The sequence below is a fragment of the Dendrobium catenatum genome, unplaced genomic scaffold, assembly GCF_001605985.2.
Source record: "Dendrobium catenatum unplaced genomic scaffold, ASM160598v2 fragScaff_scaffold_1483, whole genome shotgun sequence".
Classification (NCBI taxonomy): domain Eukaryota; kingdom Viridiplantae; phylum Streptophyta; class Magnoliopsida; order Asparagales; family Orchidaceae; genus Dendrobium; species Dendrobium catenatum.
In genome coordinates this window covers 1,180,278-1,202,066 of record NW_021319945.1, presented here as the reverse complement: position 1 = coordinate 1,202,066, position 21,789 = coordinate 1,180,278, and the positions used below count along the sequence as shown (strand labels likewise).

The 21,789-nt window shown below is 33.9% G+C and overlaps 1 protein-coding gene across 3 annotated transcripts in view; it reads right to left on the bottom strand.

The window, feature by feature from the left end:
* LOC110115419 (DExH-box ATP-dependent RNA helicase DExH6) overlaps positions 1 to 21,789 on the bottom strand; it is an 87,173-nt gene that overhangs the window by 24,087 nt on the left and 41,297 nt on the right. For 2 of the 3 annotated variants that reach the window (XM_028700337.1, XM_020848634.2), the window contains exons 5-8: positions 20,165 to 20,209; positions 4,121 to 4,211; positions 3,971 to 4,029; positions 1,464 to 1,625 (exon numbers count right to left, since the gene is read on the bottom strand). In XM_028700337.1, coding sequence (XP_028556170.1) covers positions 1,464 to 1,625; positions 3,971 to 4,029; positions 4,121 to 4,211; positions 20,165 to 20,209 — 357 coding nt within the window. Of the gene's footprint in view, positions 1 to 1,463; positions 1,626 to 3,970; positions 4,030 to 4,120; positions 4,212 to 20,133; positions 20,210 to 21,789 lie in introns of those variants that run through there. The other variant, XM_028700338.1, reaches the window with a different exon arrangement.

Sequence of the window (21,789 nt, the reverse complement as noted above, 5' to 3'; positions counted from 1 at the left end):
CCATGCTTTGCACTTCAAAGAAAAAAAGCTTTTGTGTGTCCCACTGCACCCTACGCATTGGCAACCAATCTCCGGTAATTACATCACATCACCAATGCAAATCTAGCATATCAGCTCCAACAAATTCACAATTGTTGAAAGCCACATCACTGCACCAATGTCTAAAAGCCTCTAATCAATGCTTTTTGTTGGAGAAATTTTACCATCCTCAATGGATTGCATATTTTGTGATCGAGCATGGCATAGAAAATAATATATTATCACAAAGAATAAAAATACTATTTCACTATGGACTCAATAACAAAATTTATAATTTTAATTTTAACAGAGATTTTTCCCTATTCAATACTTAGTTGAATATGTTTACTTTATTATAAGATACAGATGCCCCATAGGGGCAAATCCCTATGATTAATTACATCTCAAGCATTTGTTACTTTAGAACACTTTTGATTAAACTAATGGTTTCTCTTTTTTTGAGAGTCATCAAAATATTAGCTAATATTTTCATTTTGAAATTTGTGAAATTTTAAAGATTTGGGCTTTAAGAATTTCAAATAAGGAATGAACAACTTGAAATCATATTTGGAATGGAAATCAAAGGAATGAAATGTAGGAGTACTTGATTCTTAGAAAACTCAGAGGTACTCAAATTATCCTATATTAGGTTTTACATTTTAAATCAAATTTTTGTTTAAGTTGACCAATTTTAAATAAGAATGTTTGTGCTTATATTCAAAAGATATATATTGAAGGAAATGCGTAGAAGGTGAGGGCTTATAAAGTGACTGATGTCAACAACATTGGATATTAGAACTAAGATGAGGACTACTGAGAGGTAGTGCCTTGAATCTAAGTCTAACGAATTGCAATAGTGAGATTCATATTTCTAGAAAGACCTAAAGAAAATCTAGAATATTTTTTTCTATCAATTGTGTAATATTAAAAGAAGAGGAATGATAGATGCTTCTCTAATAAAAAGGGAAGAAAAAGTTGCCAAGTTCAATATATATTATCCCAAGCTTATTTTTGCATGGATACTACTCATATTAAAAAGGCTATCCACATTATCAAAAGGAAGCAGGATACCAATCTTCCCGATAAGCTTATAAATTTATATTGTGCTTTGGTGTAATGCTTTAGCTATTTTGTTGCAAATGTCCTTCGTGATTTTTATATCATTATAAATTTTCATTCATTCATTTTTTTTAAAAGAAGGTATCTCCCCAGATTTCAGTCTAAAAAAACTTAATTTCTCCTATGCATATGCAAACATGTAGTAAAATCAATTAGTTTCACTCAGCAAATATAAATGATCGATTTGCGTATCTGAATCATCAAAGATAACTGGCTAACAATTCATTTATATCAGATCATAATGTGCATTCCTAAAACTCCCTGAAGTTGCATTGATAAAAATATCAAAATTTAGTTACTTTTTACCAAGATATGCCAAGCATTACCACTATTATGTGGGTTATCTCAAGAAGAGTATCCCTCCCTGATATCTTCTTGTTTGCCATTTCCGATGTATTTGCACCTCTGCCGATTAGTAATCTCAAAAGAATGCCATTTGTGCAGAACATTATTGAAGAATTTTTCCCACCTTTGGACTCGAACCGTATCTAGAAAAATTAGTATGAAAAAAAATTGAAAATGTCAAAAATACTGTAACTAAATCGCAGAAAAAGGCCTAAATGATTGCATTACCCCAATCACATAAACCAATTTCAGCAATCAATCTTGTGTCACATATTTTGAATATGTAAGAACACAATAAGGCATATATCCTTCTTCTAAAAGGATGTCCATAAAAGATACATGCCAATATGAAATACCAAACAATGTACACTCATGCTTTGTCAAGTTATGATAGAAAAAGATTACACAAATACCAAGGTTAATAAATGTTCAAAAGTACAATGATTAAAACTCAAGAACACCATAATATGAAGAAGACAAAACCAAGTGAAATAAATTATCAAGTTCAAAGAAAACGTTTTTTATGTGCTATTTGGTGGGTTAAAAAAAGAATATAGTATAAAAGGAATGCAGTGTAAAAGGAATACAGTTTAAAAGGAATACTTTGGAATTATTTGGATAAGTTTAAAGTAAATGCAGGTGAATGTTTTTTTTGTTTGGTTTGAAGTAAATAAATGTACTTTAAAGTCACAATATAGTGGTCGACGGTGGCTATGGTGGTTGGTGGTGGAGGTGGTCGGCGATAGAGTTGGTTGGCAACGGGTGGCGTCAGGTGGAGGCAGCGACTGGTGGGGGCAACCGGAAGTGATGGGCGGCAAAGGGTGGCAGAGGTCAAGTGAGCTTGCTTGCGGTGTAAATGGTTCACACTCAAAATTGGGAAAGTCTCTTTACCTAAAAAATTAAGCTAAAATAGTTTTCATTACATTTATTTTACTTTACTTTGCATTCCTTTTTCTTCCAACCAAACACAAATATTTTCAAAACCTTTGCATTGCATTTGAAATACTTCACATCCATTTTACCTCCAACCAAACAACCCCTTAAAAAATTTGGAGGTGTGGCACATTAAACAGCTAAGCATCAAAAAGTGGGTTTATATTCAAGTTCTGCCCACAACTTCTTCACAAGTTATTCTTCTAATGTAGCTAAAGAAATATAATTCTTCCTTAACTCTGAAAAAAAATCACGGGAAAACATTTACTAGGAGAATATACCCTGAAATGAAAGCTATAATTTAAAAAGAGAGTTTTTCATGAATGAAAGACAAAACTACATCTTCTAAGCTGTAAAACATTTAAATTCAATCAACACTTACCACGTATAAACAGCTTTTCTAAAAACCGTTTTGCCGGATTCAGCCAGATAAGGTTAAATCAACAGAGAAACGTATAATGCTCCATCAGCATTCTTAATCAATGGATTTAATAATGGTTGTGCGAAGCTAAGCAAAAGGAAATAGAAGTAATATATCTGTGGCATGGTTAGAAAATATTTTCATAATGAAGGGACAAAAATGTCAAAATTTCTGTCAACTACGTGTCTACAATACTCCGTACGGCGTGATTACAACATACACAGGTGGTTTTAGAAAAATTAGATACTTCTGATGGATTTCTACGTCATAAAAAATAAAAAAACACATATTTGGTAACATCAAGCTTTAAACAATAGGAATTCCTCAAAAATTTTGGTTCCCCGGTAATGCATCTCTTTTATACTGATCACAAATAATTGGATAAAGCTAATAATGATGATAACAACAACTAATGCATCCCTCTTATGTATGAAACAGAATTAAAGTGAGATGAGTTACAAGAGAAACTTAAGTTTGTACATACATAAGCGAATAAAATTCCCAAAAAGAATTTACAGAAAAGCTTAAACGTTGGTGCATATGCAAATTATGCTTGTCACAACAACAAATGCACCTTCCAATTTGCATAAAAATATTATTTATAACATACAGAAAGCTATCTATTTAGACATGCACAAGCACCAGTTTCAGAAAAAAGAGGGAAAAGGGAGTGCTCAAACAAAGTAAGTTCCATCTTCGGTAAAAAAAAAAATGAAACCAGACATTAATAGAACAAAGGGTGCTTTCAAGTCATGCAAAACAAAATGAGAACGCAGCATTCATTTTGATTTTTGGAGCAAAATTTTCTATTAAATAGGTTTACTCTACATTCAATTACATGTACTACATTAATTCAGTCAATTATTATAGCTAGTTCAATTTGAAATACATATTGTACATACTTATTGTTCATTAAACAAAAAGTGCATTAAGGAAAGAAATAATAGTTCCATAGCACTTCGTCCCCTGCACACACGCAGGGTACGAGGGGGGCGGGGCCTCAGTTATAGAGAAGATCCATAACTAAAACCCATCAAATCAAGATCCAAATATAGTCAACTTGCTCAACTAGTAGAATGTAGTTGATTTAAATTAAGTTACAATATCTTGATAGAATGCAGTGGAATCAAATACCTTATAACCAACAGTGTCTCCAATAGTTTCTCCCCTTTCATATGAGATCCTCTCAGCAACTACATTCATGAATCCCAATTGATTACATTTTCTTTTATGAAAACCTGCAAGATGATGAAAACTAAGCATAGGCATGGTTAGATAGAGTACCTGAAATTGCTGAGATCCGTCTTGGTTGGGTGCACACAACTTTACATGACTCAGCTTTACTCCACATGTGATCCAAAATAAACTGGGGTACCTGAATTTAATTGGGATCATAAGTCCAGTGAACAAGGCAATGGAACACAGGTAAGTCCATTAAAAGTTTCCAAGAAAAAGTTTGATTTAGGTTTGTATGTTTTGATTGGATTGTTATTGAAGTGTTATAAAGCGGAATAGAGAAGCATGTGTTTCAGCCCGATTTGACTGAGCTAACTATTGGTAGGACGGTTTTGCTTTATTATCTAATAGTTAAATTGGATGGTCGAATTTTCTTATTATCCAATGCCAAGAAATATCAATTTCAACCCAAGAATCATTGGTAAATGATACAAGTCTGGAATTCTATACTCGTCAAAAACACAAATAATGTGTCACGAGATGAGAAATTTGATGAACTAAGTAGCATCTCCACTTTGGCTCACTTTAGTGGAATTATTTTCATAGTTTTGATTTTACATTACTTAATTTTAGAGTAAACATGTTTATCATCATTATCATAAAGAACAATTTGTATTTTATGATGTCTACCTCAGTTCAATTCGCTTCATTGCTGGTTTTGACTTTCAGGATCAACTATTGTTGTGCCATGTTAATGGGTCCATACAGCTGAGAGATTCTCAGTTGCTTTCCCCTGTTGTTGCTATTGGCTAGCTACAATTCAAGGAGAAACCACTGAATCTCTATAGCAATATCCTAGACTTCCTTGGGTGTGGTTGGCCCTTATAGCAGGGGATTAATAGATGTTTTTTTTTCCTCAATTTTGCAGGGTAGCAAGATTTTGGTAATTATTATTTTTCCATTTTTAATTACAGAAAGATTCCAGGAATTGCTAGTTGTCGATCTTTGACAAAATCAGTTCAAAGTTGGAAATTTTAGGCCTTGCAATTAAAAAAAGGACTGCTAGCACATGTAAAAAATAATCTAGTGCCTCATAAAATTTCAGTTTTAACCTTGTGTGCTAGTTGGATGTGAATTCTTCAAGTTTGGTGACAATATCGAATATCAAAATTTTGGGGGAAGCCTTCTTTTTATATTAGAGAGAGACCTAGATTAATATAAGTGATTTATTTCCTTTTCATTTTTATTCACAATCTTCATTATTGTTTTCATGTCTGGTTGAGATTCATTTAAATCTATTACAACATAGATTCCTGAAGATGTGTTGACTCTCTTTTTACATGAGAAAACTCAAATTAACTAAATCAAATCAATCAACTCAATTTAATTCAATTAATTCGATCAACTCATCTTTAAATTGCTAATTTGATGCAAATTGAACCTTAAAGAGTCGAATCAAGTCAAATAGAACCAAATGGGTTTTGATTGACTCACTCTGCCTGATTTACATCCAAATCACTTACTCTGCATTACACAGCCAGGCTAAATTTATCAGCCTATAGATCATCAATTTTTTTTTTTTATGATGCATCTAGGGGTTCATCATTTTGGTTCAACTTTCCTTTGTTGCATCCCAAAGGCCTATATATTTTTGTAAAACTATAAATGAATTATATTTTGGAAATAATTAAAAAAGACTCTTTTTCTACTAAAACAAATATTAAGCATGTAATAAATCTAAATATCACACATCGCAGATTGTTTGGCACTTATGGTGCCAAGTTGATTTTATCCCTGCTGGTCATGCCCATTCAAGACTTTAGCATATAAACCAGCACCTACAAGCAAATATTGTTAAATAATAATATTAATTTATTTACCTATTTTGCGCATGACCACATGCATGGAAGAACATATATATCTACCATAACACTTATGGATAAAAACACACAATACAAACAATCAATCCACATCAAATATTTAAACCACATACACAAGACAAATATATATATATATATATTATAATGCATAAAAGGTTGTGAATCTATAGTATACTGGCTTGTGTTATTGCCACACTATTACTTATGTGTTGTTTTATTGTGGATTAGGTAGAAATTTAATTTAGTTCCAAAGTGATTTCAATTCAAATTGCTTGAATTAAAATTTTCATTTTGATTTTAAAGGAGTTCCATGTTCCATATCTTTAAAGGGTTATGAAAAAGCCCATTGAATTACCACTGTTTACTTTGAGGCAAGTCTATCATTTACAGTTTCCTAAGATAATGACATAGATGTTTCACCTTTTAGGATGAAATGATACATCATTACATCAAAAGGGAACATAAGTAGCTTTTATGGATTTTAATATGCTATCTTAGTATTTGACTAAGAGAGAAAGAAGTAAGCTTAATTAGGCTAAGTAAAAATGTCTAAGAATTTTACTTATCACTTAGCAAAATTCATCTAATTAAGGTTAAATAAATTTCAAAATGAAAGGATCCTATAGAGATGTGCAGGCTTAGATGAAGGATGAAATCATATATTTTAGCTAAATGATAAAAATCTAGAGCTTGAGTCTAGAAAAGAAAATTGCCTACTTAATTGAGTCAAACGAGCGGGCCTAGGCATTGAGCCAAAGAGTTGTGAGTCACTTGATTGTGTTAAATTAATAAATATTGGCCTTGGAGCTAAATGAGGAAGATCTCATATTTAATTTGAGTAGAATAATAGAACCCCGGGCTTATGGGCCAAAAGCTAAGGAGTAATTTGTTTGATTGGGTCAAGCAAGTGAGGGTACTGGTATAAAACTATAGTTTTGGGGGCTAAGGTACTAATGTCACACCTATAACTTCAAGGCTAAGGGTGAATGAATTTAACCTATAGCTTGGAGGTAAAAGGTAAGTAAGCTTTCCTATAGCTTTGAAGCGAATAATAGATGAGATTTATTATAGCACCAAGGCTATGGGAGAGTGTGTTAAGGTTCATGGAAGTTGATAAATTCTATTTATGTTTAAAATTGATAAATTTGTCTAAATAAAAGTTAGCGCACTGGTAATTTGATCTCTTGGGCGTATTTTTATGCATCTCTTCCTAAAAATGCATCAAGAAACACTAAATCCTAGAACTCTGAGTATCAAACTCACCATCATAGCATAATATTGTACCAAAATGTCAAATAAAAGCAAAACATAAAAATAGGTAAACTAAAAATATAATAAATCTGATGATGACATCGACAGACGTTTTCGACGAGTATATCAACGCAGGAGGCGCAGATCGATGGCCACGATTCACAATCTTTATTTTGATGCTTAGTTCTATTTTGATATTATGTATTACCGTTTGTACCCTTGCTTTTATTTGTCTTAAGTAGTAGCCCCAGGGGCATGCACATCATTGTATTTTGTTTTTCTTTAGGCCTATTCTATTGTATGAGATTAATATTGATGAATGAAAGAATTTTCTTGTTGATCTCTTTGTGAGTTCCAAAAATTCCCTAGATCTCTTTGTGAGTTCTTGAGGAGAGAGCATCTTGGATCTCTTTGTGAGTTCTAGTAGTTGTGGTGTTGAGGTTAGTGGCTTTACATTCCGCATACACTTCTTTCTTTCATCTTCCCCTTCAAGAAATCCTCACCCCACCAACTTCATTGGAGAACCCGAACCCCTCCCTCCTTGCCGCCGGCTTCCTTGGGGCTCACAAGCCGCCGGCCACCTTCCCACCCGCCGGCCGGCCCTCTAGTCACCGGCCTCCGGTCATCCACCCGCCGGTCCTCCTTTCCCTAGCATTCATTTTTTTTTTAAATTCAAATTTCGAATTTCAAATTCTTTCCATTTAGGGAAAATCCAAATTAGGAAAGTTTATATATTGGAGCCAATTTTAAAATAAATCAAATTAGATTTATTTTTCTTATTTCCTAATACTCCGTACCTATTTGGAAACTCCCTTTCATCCTCCCCAATCCCCTCCCTCCAACATGATGCCGCCGGCCCCCTATATTGGGCTCCCCCATTAATTGCTCAATTACTCCCTCACCCGTATTTCAAATCCAAAATTGATTTCAAATATTTTTCCTCCCAATTTCACTTAAACTGAAATTAATTTCAGTTTTAAAAACCCCCTCTCCCCTCTCTCACCATACCGCCGGCCCCTATATGGCTCCACCCCATTAAGCCTCCAGTAATGCCTTAATTGCATTCAATTTAAAATCAAATTTCAGAAGTTTTCCCTCCCAATTTAATCAAAATCTGATCTTAATTTCAGATTTTGATTAAACCACATCACTACCCCATCCTAACCTAATTTCTTCCCAAACCCTAGCCTCCTCCCCACCTCTCCAAACTGTCCCCCACCCTCTCCCTTCTAGTCAAACCACCGGCCTCCCCTCTCCACCCTTCTTCTCTCTTTGGCCCTCCTACATCATTACATCAAAAGGGAACATAAGTAGCTTTTATGGATTTTAATATGCTATCTTAGTATTTGACTAAAAGAGAAAGAAGTAAGCTTAATTAGGCTAAGTAAAAATGCCTAAGAATTTTACTTATCACTTAGTGAAATTCATCTAATTAAGGTTAAATAAATTTCAAAATGAAAGGATCCTAAAGAGATGTGCAGGCTTAGATGAAGGATGAAATCATATATTTTAGCTAAATGATAAAAATCTAGAGCTTGAGACTAGAAAAGAAAATTGCCTACTTAATTGAGTCAAACGAGCGGGCCTAGGCATTGAGCCAAAGAGTTGTGAGTCACTTGATTGTGTTAAATTAATAAATATTGGCCTTGGAGCTAAATGAGGAAGATCTCATATTTAATTTGAGTAGAATAATAGAACCCCGGGCTTATGGGCCAAAAGCTAAGGAGTAATTTGTTTGATTGGGTCAAGCAAGTGAGGGTACTGGTATAAAACTATAGTTTTGGGGGCTAAGGTACTAATGTCACATCTATAACTTCAAGGCTAAGGGTGAATGAATTTAACCTATAGCTTGGAGGTAAAAGGTAAGTAAGCTTTCCTATAGCTTTGAAGCGAATAATAGATGAGATTTATTATAGCACCAAGGCTATGGGAGAGTATGTTATTCTATGAATTTAGGTTCATGGAAGTTGATAAATTCTATTTATGTTTATTTTCATCAAAATTGATAAATTTGTCTAAATAAAAGTTAGTGCACTGGTAATTTGATCTCTTGGGTGAATTTTTATGCATCTCTTCCTAAAATTGCATCAAGAAACCCTAAATCCTAGAACTCGAGTATCAAACTCAGGGTGAATGAATTTAACCTACAGCTTGGAGGTAAAAGGTAAGTAAGCTTTCCTGTAGCTTTGAAGCGAATAATAGATGAGATTTATTATAGCACCAAGGCTATGGGAGAGTATGTTATTCTATGAATTTAGGTTCATGGAAGTTGATAAATTCTATTTATGTTTATATTCATCAAAATTGATAAATTTGTCTAAATAAAAGTTAGCGCACTGGTAATTTGATCTCTTGGGCGTATTTTTATGCATCTCTTCCTAAAATTGCATCAAGAAACCCTAAATCCTAGAATTCGAGTATCAAACTCACCATTTTAGCATAATATTGTACCAAAATGTCAAATAAAAGCATAACATAATAATAGGTAAACTAAAAATATAATAAATCTAAGTAAGCCATGATTCTTGGTAACAATAATAAACTATCATGACACTAAACATTATGTTCCTACCATCAATGGGAAGCATATCTTTATGAAATTTCCAATTTGATAAATACTTTGAAAATTTTCTTTGAATGTGATGAACACTATGACTCTCAAAAATTAGAATATATTGAAAAAAAAAACATAGCAGACATGCTCGACCATGTAAGAAAACTATTATGGCAAAATCTAAAAGGTCTGGTTGAATATAAACTTAAAAAGAAATATTTATCATTCGCTGAATATAGCAATCAACTACACAATCAATTTAAATATTCCAAAGAAGGAGATTGTGGTGCAATGTTTAAAATTGCGTATTCGGGTATTGAGGCGTTTTTCATTCGTGAGGCGAGGCGTAAGCCTCAAGGCGTTTTGAGGCGTAAGCCTCAAAATCAAAAGATTCTGTAAACATAAAATGATAATTTTTTTATATACAAATGAGTGAATAATATAAAATATAAAAAAACATAAGATATGAAGTGAAATCAAAATATCTCAATAATAAGACAACATGAAATATAGTTCAACTCAAAATTCTATCTTTCCCAAATCCCATTATTTTTTTTCATTAACATATAATTCCAATTTCCAAAAATAAATAGCAATGACATATCACATAAGAACTCATAAGTCATCAGCATTGTAATCACTAAGGGGTTCTTCATTTGAATCATCATTATGGTGAATTGCTCTCCCCTTCCTCCTCTTCTGTAGAGTCCAATGTCGAACAATTACTTCAAGATTTATGTAAGTTTTAATATAAATAGCGTGAGGCGTAAGCCTCATGCCAGTGAGGCGAGGCGGGCTTCAAGGCGGGGCTCAACCAAGTTGAGGCGCAAGCCTCATAAAAAGAACTCGAGGCGTAAGCATCGAGGCGTTTTTTACTGGAATTGCGCAAAGGCGGGCCTCAAGGCGAGTCTCATATTGCGCAATTTTGTACATCCTCGTATTTTCCATTGAGTACATTTTAGTCGTCAAAAAGGTCCATTCAAATCATCTGATCTGTAATGGACTTGAGGCAATTGGCCCATGCAGTATGTTTATGGTACATGTTTCTTGCCACTCATAGAAAATTTAATAAACTATATGATTATTACATGGATAAAAAAAAAGAATTTGAATTTGAACATTATCTTAACCAAAAAGATATCTAAAATAGAAATCATAGTTGTTTTCTAATATCTTGCCTTATTGTGCTTTTGTCTCTAAACCTCAAAAAATGCTATATCTAGTTAAGTAAAAAATTTGAATTATTTTAGGATACAAAAATATTTTCAACAAGTTCCTTGGTTATACAGAATTTACAAAAAAACGAATAATGCATATTAACAGTAATAAGATAACTGACGATGAACTAATTCTATGTAATAAAATTATGGAATTAGAACTTAGTAGCAATCATGGGAGATTATTTTTTCTTTTTTGTTCTTTCGCGCACTTTTGTCTTTATAACCTTTCTATGACTCTCAACTATGACCCTTCTATGCCTTCAAACAAGCGTAATCCATATCCATGGCCTATTAGTCGTTTTCTTGAGTGTTTCTAATTTATGGATCCCTTTTTGCCTTTGGTTTCATGGGAACGAGTCCAGCAGTGCCGGAACTTTTCTCGTGCATTATATATGCAACTAGACGTTCAACTGGTGCATATTTGCTTTCATGCATCACATGAGAAGCCCCCCTGATTGTTCTTATAACTGAAAAACATATAGTGGTCACTACTAGTGCTGATTACTAGCGCCATTTGTCAATTGCCATCAACTTAATTCAAATATGCATTTTTTGCTGAGACATCTATGTTTTAAGTAGTGGTATTGAAGTATATAAAACTTAAACTTTTTTGGTTTAATAAAATTCTCATTTTTGTTCAACCTTAGGGGGCTTCATTAGGTGTTGATTCCTTCGAGCCCAGTGCAAGAGTGACTATCATATGAAGGAGCCGGTTCCTTTGCTCACAAATGTGGTGTTTTAATATTTTGCTTTGTTTTCAATAGACTTGTAGCAAAAAATAATTTGCCTCTACACTATTATTACATTGTCATTATCTATTTGATTAAAGGCTCTATGTGAAAAATTAGAGATGAATTAGACATAATATTAGACATTGAGAAATATTATGTTCATAATATCGGACGTGTTTCATAAACAAAATTCATTATCTACATTAAAATAAGTAAAATGCACACCAACCCTGTAATCAAATATGATTTAATTGAAGAAATTACAATTAATGAATATTCTTGAAAATTAGAATAAAAAAGGACAATACAAAATGAGAGATTATATAATTTAATTTATTAACATGTTATGTGCAAATAAGATAATAAATTGCACATAAATAGACAAACAACTATTAAGAAAAAAATTTAAAAAAACAAATTTTAATTCTAGAATTTAAAATTAACTACATTAACGAAATAGAACATTTTTTTCATGAATTGGTGGATTGATATAGATAACAAGTTGTTATAACAAATTATTATAACTATTTATCAAGATTATTTCAACACTGCCTCTCACGTTGGGTTGTATGTGTTGATCATGCCCAACTTATTGATTAGTTAAAATATCATTATAAGTAAAACCAGGTAGAAAATATCTGTAATTTAAGAGTTTTTTTAAGCACAGTCTAGTTAACCTAATCCATTTACATTTTTTTGGGTGAAATGTTGAGCTATCTTAATGTGCTTAATCTTGTCATGGTGGGTAGGATGTTTTGCAATACTTATAACAACTGGATTGTCGTAATCCGTTTTTAGATATTGTTCACTCAATAGTTTAGATCTTCAAACAATCTTTTTTAATTATATTCATTTGTAAATACCACATGTAAGTGTCCTATATCTTCAATACAACTTTAGGAGATCAATTCTTTCTTCATGTAACTAAGCTTTCCCATACAAAAGTAGAATAACCATTGGTAGATTTTTTGTCTAATGTATCTTGGATTTGATGTATCAACATCCCAATAAGCAACAACAACAACAAGCATTTATCCCACTATAGGGTCGGCTACATGAATCCTTTTTCTCTATTGTGTCATGCTAAGGGTCAAATTCTCATCTAGATCTAAAAAAGAAAGGTCATTTCTAATATTTTCAAACCAAGTCTTTTTAGGTCTACCTGTATTTCTTAACATAAGTTAAATCTAATACATCTACTTTCCTAACCGAGTCATCCGAAGGCCATCATTTTATACAACCAAACCACCTAAGGCGCTCTCTCTAATCTTATCTTCCACTGGAGCTACTCCAACCTTTTCACTTATATGCTCATTTCGTATCCTGTCTCTAAGAGTAAAGCCACTCATTCACCTAAGCATCCTCATCTCTACAACACTTAAATTATTATAATGCTTCTCTTTTAATGGCCAATATTTTGCACCATAAAGCATTGCAGGTCTCACTAACATTTTATAGAATTTTCCCTTAAGTTTGAGAGGGATTTTTCTATCACACAACAAGCTCGATGCATTCCTCCACTTCAACCATCCAATTTGAATTCTAATAATAATATCCCCTATTTCACCATTTTTTTGAACAATAGACCCAAGATATCTAAAATATGTACTCTTACTAATGACTTGATCGCCCAAAGTCACAATCCCTACACTAGATCTATTATTACTAAAATTACACTCCATATATTCAGTTTTAGATCTACTCAAACGAAAGCCTTTAGACTCTAAGGTTGACCTCCATAATTAAAGTTTATGTTCAACTTCCTCTCTAGTCTAATCGAGAAGAAGAATATAATCAGCAAAAAACATACAACAACGTACGTCTTACAAATGTCTACTGTGAGCATCCATGAATAAAGCAAAAAGATACTCGAAGTAATCCAACTAAAATAGGAAAATACTTGGTCAAACCACCTTGTGTTTGAGCACAAGTAACAGCTCCTGCATACATATCCTTAATAACTTAAATATAAGCATTATTAACCCCTTTTTTATATAGAACTCACCATAGCACTTCTCTTGGAACTTTATCATATGCATTGTCTAAATCAATAAAAAAAACATATGTAGATCCTCCTTATTCTCTCTATACTTCTCCATCAAACCTCTTAATAAATGTATATCTTCCATAATAGACCTACCTAGCATGAATCCCAATTGATTTTGATAAATATTAGTGTCACGCTGCAACATATGCTCTATAACTCTCTCCCATAATTTTAAAGTATAACACATTAACTTAATTCCTCTATAATTAGCACAATCTTGTGCATCACATCTATTCTTAAAAATAGAAATCAACAAACTCATTCTCCACTCAAATGACATCTTTTTAGTCTTCAAAATAATATTAAAAAATTTAGTAAGCCAAGAAATTCCTTCATCTTCTAAGCATTTCCACACCTCTATTGGAATATCATAAGGTCCAACAGCTTTTCCACACTTCATTTTCTTTAAAACCTCTTTAACTTCAATTTTACTAATACATCGACACTAAAGTCAATCGAATTTTCATAATCTTCATCGAAATGTTTAACAAAACATCTCATCCACCTTTGTTGAATATCTTCTTCTAATAAAAACACTTTTTTATCATTATCCTTAATATACTTCACTTGAACTAAATCCTTACTACTCATATCTCTTTGTTTAGCTAACTTATACAAATATATTTCTCCCTCTTTAGTATCTAATCAATTATATAAATCATTAAAAGCTATAATATTTGTACTGCAAATTGCTATCTTAGACACCTTACAGATCTCTTTATATCTTTCCCAATTATCAGAATTTTTACAACTAAATCAATTTTTATAACAAATCTTTTTATTTTTTTATCTTTTCTTACACATTTTGATTCCACCATAACTATTTTTACTATTAGTAGCTTTTCCACTTAATTTCAAGCACGTCTTTTGCAATATTCTTAATATCACTAGCTATTTTTTTTCACATAACATTAGCTTCCTCGTACACAAACAAAATCTTAAGATCTACATACCAATCAGCTCTATGAAAATTTTGATTTCCTTTTTGAATGACATTTTATATAACATACATTTTCCTAGTGTCATTTTGAGCAACAATTCTCATGCAGTCTTAAATAGGGTTATTAATGTATTGGCTTACAATGCTAACAAAGAATCAAATATTTTTAATTATGGTTAATTATTATAATTAATAATTAGCTATAATTAATTAAAATTAATTAAAGTTAATTATTTTAATTTTAATTAGTTGTTATTAATTAAAGTATAATTAATTATTGTAATTAAAATTAATTATTATAATTATAATTATTATTTAAAAAAGTAATTAGTTATAATTAATTAAAAATTAATTTAAGAAAAACAATAATAATAATAATGAAGGAGGTCCCTCCTTTGCCTCGATCAGTGTGTCGAGACTACCGTCCTTGCCCTGACACAGCCATCGGACTTCAAGGTATATATTTCTAACTTAAACCCCGCCCTCGACGCGCTTGACGCGCCGGCGGATCCCCTATACGCGCTCTTGTAGCACGATGGGGGAGAATCCGGTGTGACAGGTACGACGAGGCGGGTAAGCCCTATACACGCTCTTGTAGCGTGGTGGGGACAGTCCTCGACCTCGACATCAACGCCAACGACTGCTACACCAAGGTATGATGTTCCAAATCCCATTCTCGGCATTTGCGGCGGACCAGAGAACCACCTATACGCGCTCTTGTAGCACAGTAGGAGGAAGCCCGGTGCGAAGCATACGGCGAGGTGGGTAAGCCATATACACACTCTTGTAGCATGGTGGGGAAGTCACAGGTGTTCTCATACGGGTACTGTTGAAGGCCCCATACACGCTCTTGTAGCGTGGTGGGATGAAAATTTATACGGCCGCGGTGTCTAAGGACACCTACTATACACGCTCGAGTAGCGTGGTGGGAAGGCCCAGCTCTCCTACATTTCCCCCAAACGGGGGATATGTCGGGGTGCTGCCGAAATTTTTACTGAAATGTACAAAGTCTGAACAATAAGAATATCTCATTTGGGCAACAATACAGAGGATTTGTACTTGAACTGAAAGCACAGAACTTGAACTAAATGAGCAGAGGACTTGTACGATGAACAGTGAACTTGTGGACCAGAACCTGAACTCAAATGATTAATAAAGATCAAATTCAAATGAAATGAAATCAAACTGCAATCAAAATTCAGATCAATATGAGTACGAAATTGAATTTGCGAGGACTTCAGAAGACACTGACGAGCACTTGAACATGTATTTTGAACTCGAAATGGATTGAATACAAGGGACCTGTGGACTTGAGCACTTGAACTTGTACACCTGAACTGGGACTTGAATTCAAAAGAAACAAGTACATAAAACTTTGAACTACACTTGAACTCAGTGCGGACTGCAAAAAAATGTAAAAATCCTAAATTCTCAAATGAACACAAGCATTTGATGCAAGCAAAAGACTAGTGGCAAAAGTCTTCAAATATAAATGACATGCAAATGAAGATATGATGGTTATCTTACAAGGAGACTACAACAACACTAGCAACAATGCCTGTTGATTGAAGAAGGCAATACTGTCACTTGATAGTGAAAGAGCTGTCCCTACAAACAAATACAATCATCAAACCACCCGAGATTGGTGAAAGGGCTCAAACTACCCGAGATTGGTGAAAGGATGGATATGATGTAGAAACAATGGGTCTTCTACAAACACTTCCAGTGAGTCGTAGTATATACAACGATCTTCTGCAAATGGATACTTGTGGATAACAACAGTGTATTGTAAGTACAATGAATCACTGTGGACACAAGTACGGATATCACCTACAACAGTGGTGATCAAGATCTTCAAGTATTTCGGGTACAAGGGCAACCCGATGTACGAAAAAGGACACCTCCTAGCATAATGGAAGAGATGTTTGAACAAACTAGAATAAAACTTCCTGGTGTTACAAAGTTTCTTTCTAGTCTCATCCTTAGGAAGAAAACAGTTCTGGTGTCTACAAATGTCGGAGGTAACAACTCTACTACACTAAAGACCCCGAGAAGGAGTTCTTTTCAAGGCATGGTCACGAACTTCAAAAGAGATCTCCCCGGTGATTGAGAGAAGGGGAGACAATAACAACATGAAAAGATGTCTCATAACATCAAGACCATATCACCACCGGATCCGCAACACTCATACTAGCGGACAGAAGGCGTGTATAAGCTCTCAAATGAAAAGTTGTGTGCATCCAAATGATAGTTATACGCACAACTACAAATATTTCAAAAAATCCCTGCACGTGCACTATAAATTGTATACACATAGGTACACTAAAGGGGTAAAAGCAATCATAGAACCCGCATGGGCCCCGACGAGCGTGTTATTGGTACACACGTGACGTCTAGGGATGCTGCGCGGGTCAATAAGTGAATTTAGGTTCGAACCTGATCCTTCTATACGGATCAATAGAAGTCGACTGGTTTCAAACCTTCAAATAAATACACGGCTGTGGCAACCGGTGTATTTGTCTTAATACATTCATATTAGGCTTTCAAGGCCTACAATCAAGAAAATTCACAAGCAAAGGCACAAAGCCTACGACAAACCCGATCCTCGGTAAACCGCTCGGCCGAGTTGACAGGTTCAATCAACAAATGGAAATGACCCCAAAATATCCCGATGATAGCCGTGTTGAATGTTTATCTCAACCGGAGGGGTTCACAAATATTTTTCAAATGCCGTTCCAAATATCCAAAAATCCAGAAAAATCTCAAAAATCTCAAAATCCCAAAAAATATTTAAAATTGAAATCAAACCATCAACGACTTAAAGCAAAATTCATCCACCCTCCGCAACAGTTTGCTGAGGTGTACAAATTAAAATTTACTTCAGCTCACAAAGAGCTAAATGCCTAGTCGAAAATATCACTAGGATCCATTCTCAAAACAATCTCCTACCAGTAAGGATGTGGTACATGTCCTCTAACCGGCGGTTTTGCCGCCAAATGGCACCGCAGGATAAACGGTTATGACCCGGGGCCCTCTGAACCGAGTGGTTTTACCACCAAATGGCACCACGAAATACCGGTTATTGCCAGAGCCAATACGCTCCTTAATGGCATCAATCCTTGAGATATGAATCAATAGGATATGATCGATAGGGCACAAAGCCCTCTGTTAGCTAAGGTGGATTCAAATTTGGCCCCTTAGACAAACATTAAACCCAGGTCTACAAGGTCCCCTTAGACGAAGCAACCCATGGCTGCCGACAAGGATCCTTCAATCAATCAGGTTGGGTCGACTACCTCCTCGGACTAAGTAGATCAGGGACCACGATAGCCCGGGATGACGGAACCATGGGATCTTGATCAGGTCGATCATCCATTCCCCACCATTCGCTCTAAGTGCAAGATGGTGCAATTTCTATTTTAAATATCAAATCTCCAAATCTTCCAATTCTCCAAATTCCCAAATTCTCCAACCAATACCAATACCCATTGTTGCTACTATGTGGCAAATAACACGTATTCTCTAGATATCTGATTGACGACTAGCCTTAATCGAAAGCTCTCTCTCAGCTCGAGCTTAGTAAACGAGCTTGAGCCGAGCTCGGGCTCAGTAACAGCTAAACAAGTTTCGCTCGATTAGGTAGATACTCGACTTGACTCATTTACACTTCTAACAACAATATCAAAATTTTAACCTACTATGGGGGTCGGCTACATGAATCTTTTTTCTCCAGTGTGTCCTTTTGGCTATTACGAGTCAACTTCTCATTTAAATCTAATAAAAAAATTATTTCTAATATTTTATAACCAGTCTTTAGTTCTACCTCCAACTTTCTTAACATAGATTGGAACTAATACATCTACTCTCTTAACTAGGTAATCATAAGGTCGACACTTTTGTGACCACACCATCTAAGGTGACTCTCTTTAATCTTATATGCCACTGGAGCTACTCCAACCTTCCACTGGAGCTACTCTAACCTTTTCACGTATATAATTGTTTTGCATTTTGTCTCAAGTATAAAGTCACTCATCCACATAAGCACTCTTTTAAAAAACGTGCACTCTTTTAATGACTTGATCACCTAATGTCACAATCTCGCAACCAGATCTATTACTACTAAAATTACACTTTATATATTCAATTTTAGATCTACTCAAATGAAAATCTTTAGACTTTATGGTTAACCTCAACAATTCAAGTTTTCCTTTAAATCCCTCTTTAGTTTTATCAAGAAAAAGAATATCATTAGAAAAAAGCATACATAAGGGTACATCCTCTTGCAAATGTCTAGTAAGAACATCCATGACTAGAGCAAAAAGATATGGGCATAAAGTTGATTCTTGATGTACCCCAATTGAAATTGGAAAATACTTGGACAAATCACTTTGTATTTGAACGCAAATAACAACTTTTGTATACATATCCTTAATGATTTGAATAGAAACAATATTAACTACTTTCTTTTCAAGAACTCTACAAAACACTTCTCTTGAAACTTTATCATATGCTTTATCTAATAAATATCATATATAGATCCTCCCTACTCTCTCTATCAAACCTCTCAACAAATGTATAGCTTCCATAGTAGAACTGCCTAACATGAATCCAACTTGATTTTAAGAAACATTATATAACTTCGTAACCTATACTCAATTACTCTCTCCCATAATGTATGACACAACTTAATTCCTCAATAATTCGCAAGCTCGTGTACATCACCTTTATTCTTAAAACTAGGAACCAACACACTTTTCTCCACTCATTTGGCATATTTTTAATCATCAAAAAATAATATTAAAAAGTTTAGTAAGCCAAGAAACTTCTTGATATATTAAGCATTTCAATAACTCTATTGGAATATCATCATGTCTCACTATTTTTTAACACTTCATTTTTTTTAAAACCTCTCTAACTTCGGTTTCACTAATAGGGCAATAAAAATATTTTTTTCTATTTTCATTTAGGGTGTTAAGATCACTAACGTCAATCGTATTCTCACAATCTTCATTGAAAAGCTTGTCAAAATATCTCATCCACCTATGTTGAATATCCTCTTCTAAGAAAAGCGATTTTTTATCTCCATCCTTAATGCACTTCACTTGAACTAGAACATTACTTCTCTTATCTCTTTGCATGGCTAACTTATACATACATCTTTCACATGCCTTAGTATCTAATCTATTATATAAATCACTAAAAGCTAAATCCGGCAACAACAGTGTTAAAGCGATACTATTCAATGTAACAAAAATTTCTGCAAGACTGAGGGCTCCTCAATAAGTTCCTTTTCAGAAAGAACCATGGAATGGCCACGAGAAAAACAAAAATATCCAATCTTCTACAAACCAGGACACTATACACAAACTAAATATGGAAAGCCATTGTAAGAACAATGTCTTTCAGCAAATAATTTAGAAAAATACAGGCACAAGAACACGATGATAAATGATTAATTATTCCAGCAAAAATTTCCAAATCAGTTAACTTAAATGTACCAGAAAGAAGAGTAAGCGAAGAACTGATAACCTGAGTAGTTTTACCGCAACCAGTCTCACCAGATATCAGTACCACCTGCTTTTAACAAGTAATTGAAGCACTCGTCAAATCAGCTGAAACGCATAGTATATGCTATCATAACAAATTGGCAGAGAAACTTTTGGTACAGTAAAACTCACAGGTACGAGGCTTAGAAAAAAGTACAAAAGATATTATTTAAATAAACAAAATGCATGAAAAAGCTACCATGCATGCTATTTCGTGTGAATATTTAAGTGATTATGGGTATGTTTGTCTGAGTTGATTGCACGGCACTTCAGATATAGCCCAAAAAGAGCAAAACTACCTCCCTCGCAATAATAATGTGCTAAAAATTAGGATAATATTAGTTCTCACATATGGGAAAAGGATCAAAATGATCTTTTGACTTTTTATGAAGAACCAAAATGATCTCATATTATATTAAAGGGTCATTTTGACCCCTCAAATTTTTAAAAAGGAATCAAAATAGTCTCATGATGGGACTATTTTGATTCCTCTTTAAAGAGTTGAAGGACCAAAATGATCTTTCAATATAATTGAGGACTATTTTGATCTTTTATAAAAAGTCAAGGTACTATTTAATCTTTTACTCTCTCACCTATCTTGGCTGATTATCTTTTCCTAGTTGTATATAAGGTGCTCGCTACCAAGAAAATTTCTGTATAAACTAAGTCAAGAGTCCAAGGGAGATTTATTGATTCAAGGTACTCAGTTCACCAAGCAGCTATAAATGCATGATCTCTGGAAGGGGCTGACCTACACAGCCTTCACCGAAGTTAACCTTACTCTTCCTAACGAACCCTTTCCTCTTTGTTAAATAATTACTCCCAAATTTCCCTTTATTATTATTTTTTTTTTTTATGGCATTGCATGCCCATTCAGAAAAATAAACACTTCTTATCTCATTATATTTCCATAATATAGTTTTTGTGCTATTTTTAAGTGAAGAATATTCTCACACACCTTTATTTTAATAACCCGGTTTAATTATACAAGTTATATCCTCCACGTTAAGAGTCAAGATACTCTCCTCTCCCATTAACGTATCCATTGAACCTACAATATTATTGAATGGCAATTATATATTACATAAATCCGGAAATTTTAAACCATCCATTGTGTCGCTGTCAAACTAATCTGAATCCCATCAAGTGTTAACTTTTTTCTCCATAAATAAAATAATCCAAATAAATGGCAAAAAACCATACAGTATGAGAACACACCAAGTCCTTCAAGTTTAATCCACATAACTATTAATCTATCTCAAAGCATTCTTAAACAGAGACACGGTAATATCATACTGCAATATAAATGATTGCAGACTTTCTCTTTGGTTGACGTATTGGTCATGCTTTGGCATTAGACCTCTTTGGAAATGAGTTCAAGCCCAACTCATGGGCACGACCAAGCTCAGCATTGCCCTTCACTTCAAAAGTGGAATCACCAATCAAAACAGTATATTCATATGGTAATAGGTTAGTTCTATGTTGCTTCTCATAAACTAATCATATTGAGTTTTCAACTTGTGAAGGAGAAGCTCAATAAAAATCCCTACCTAATACATGCACCCTCCTAACAGCTTCATGATGATTAATAAACACTGATAAGCAACG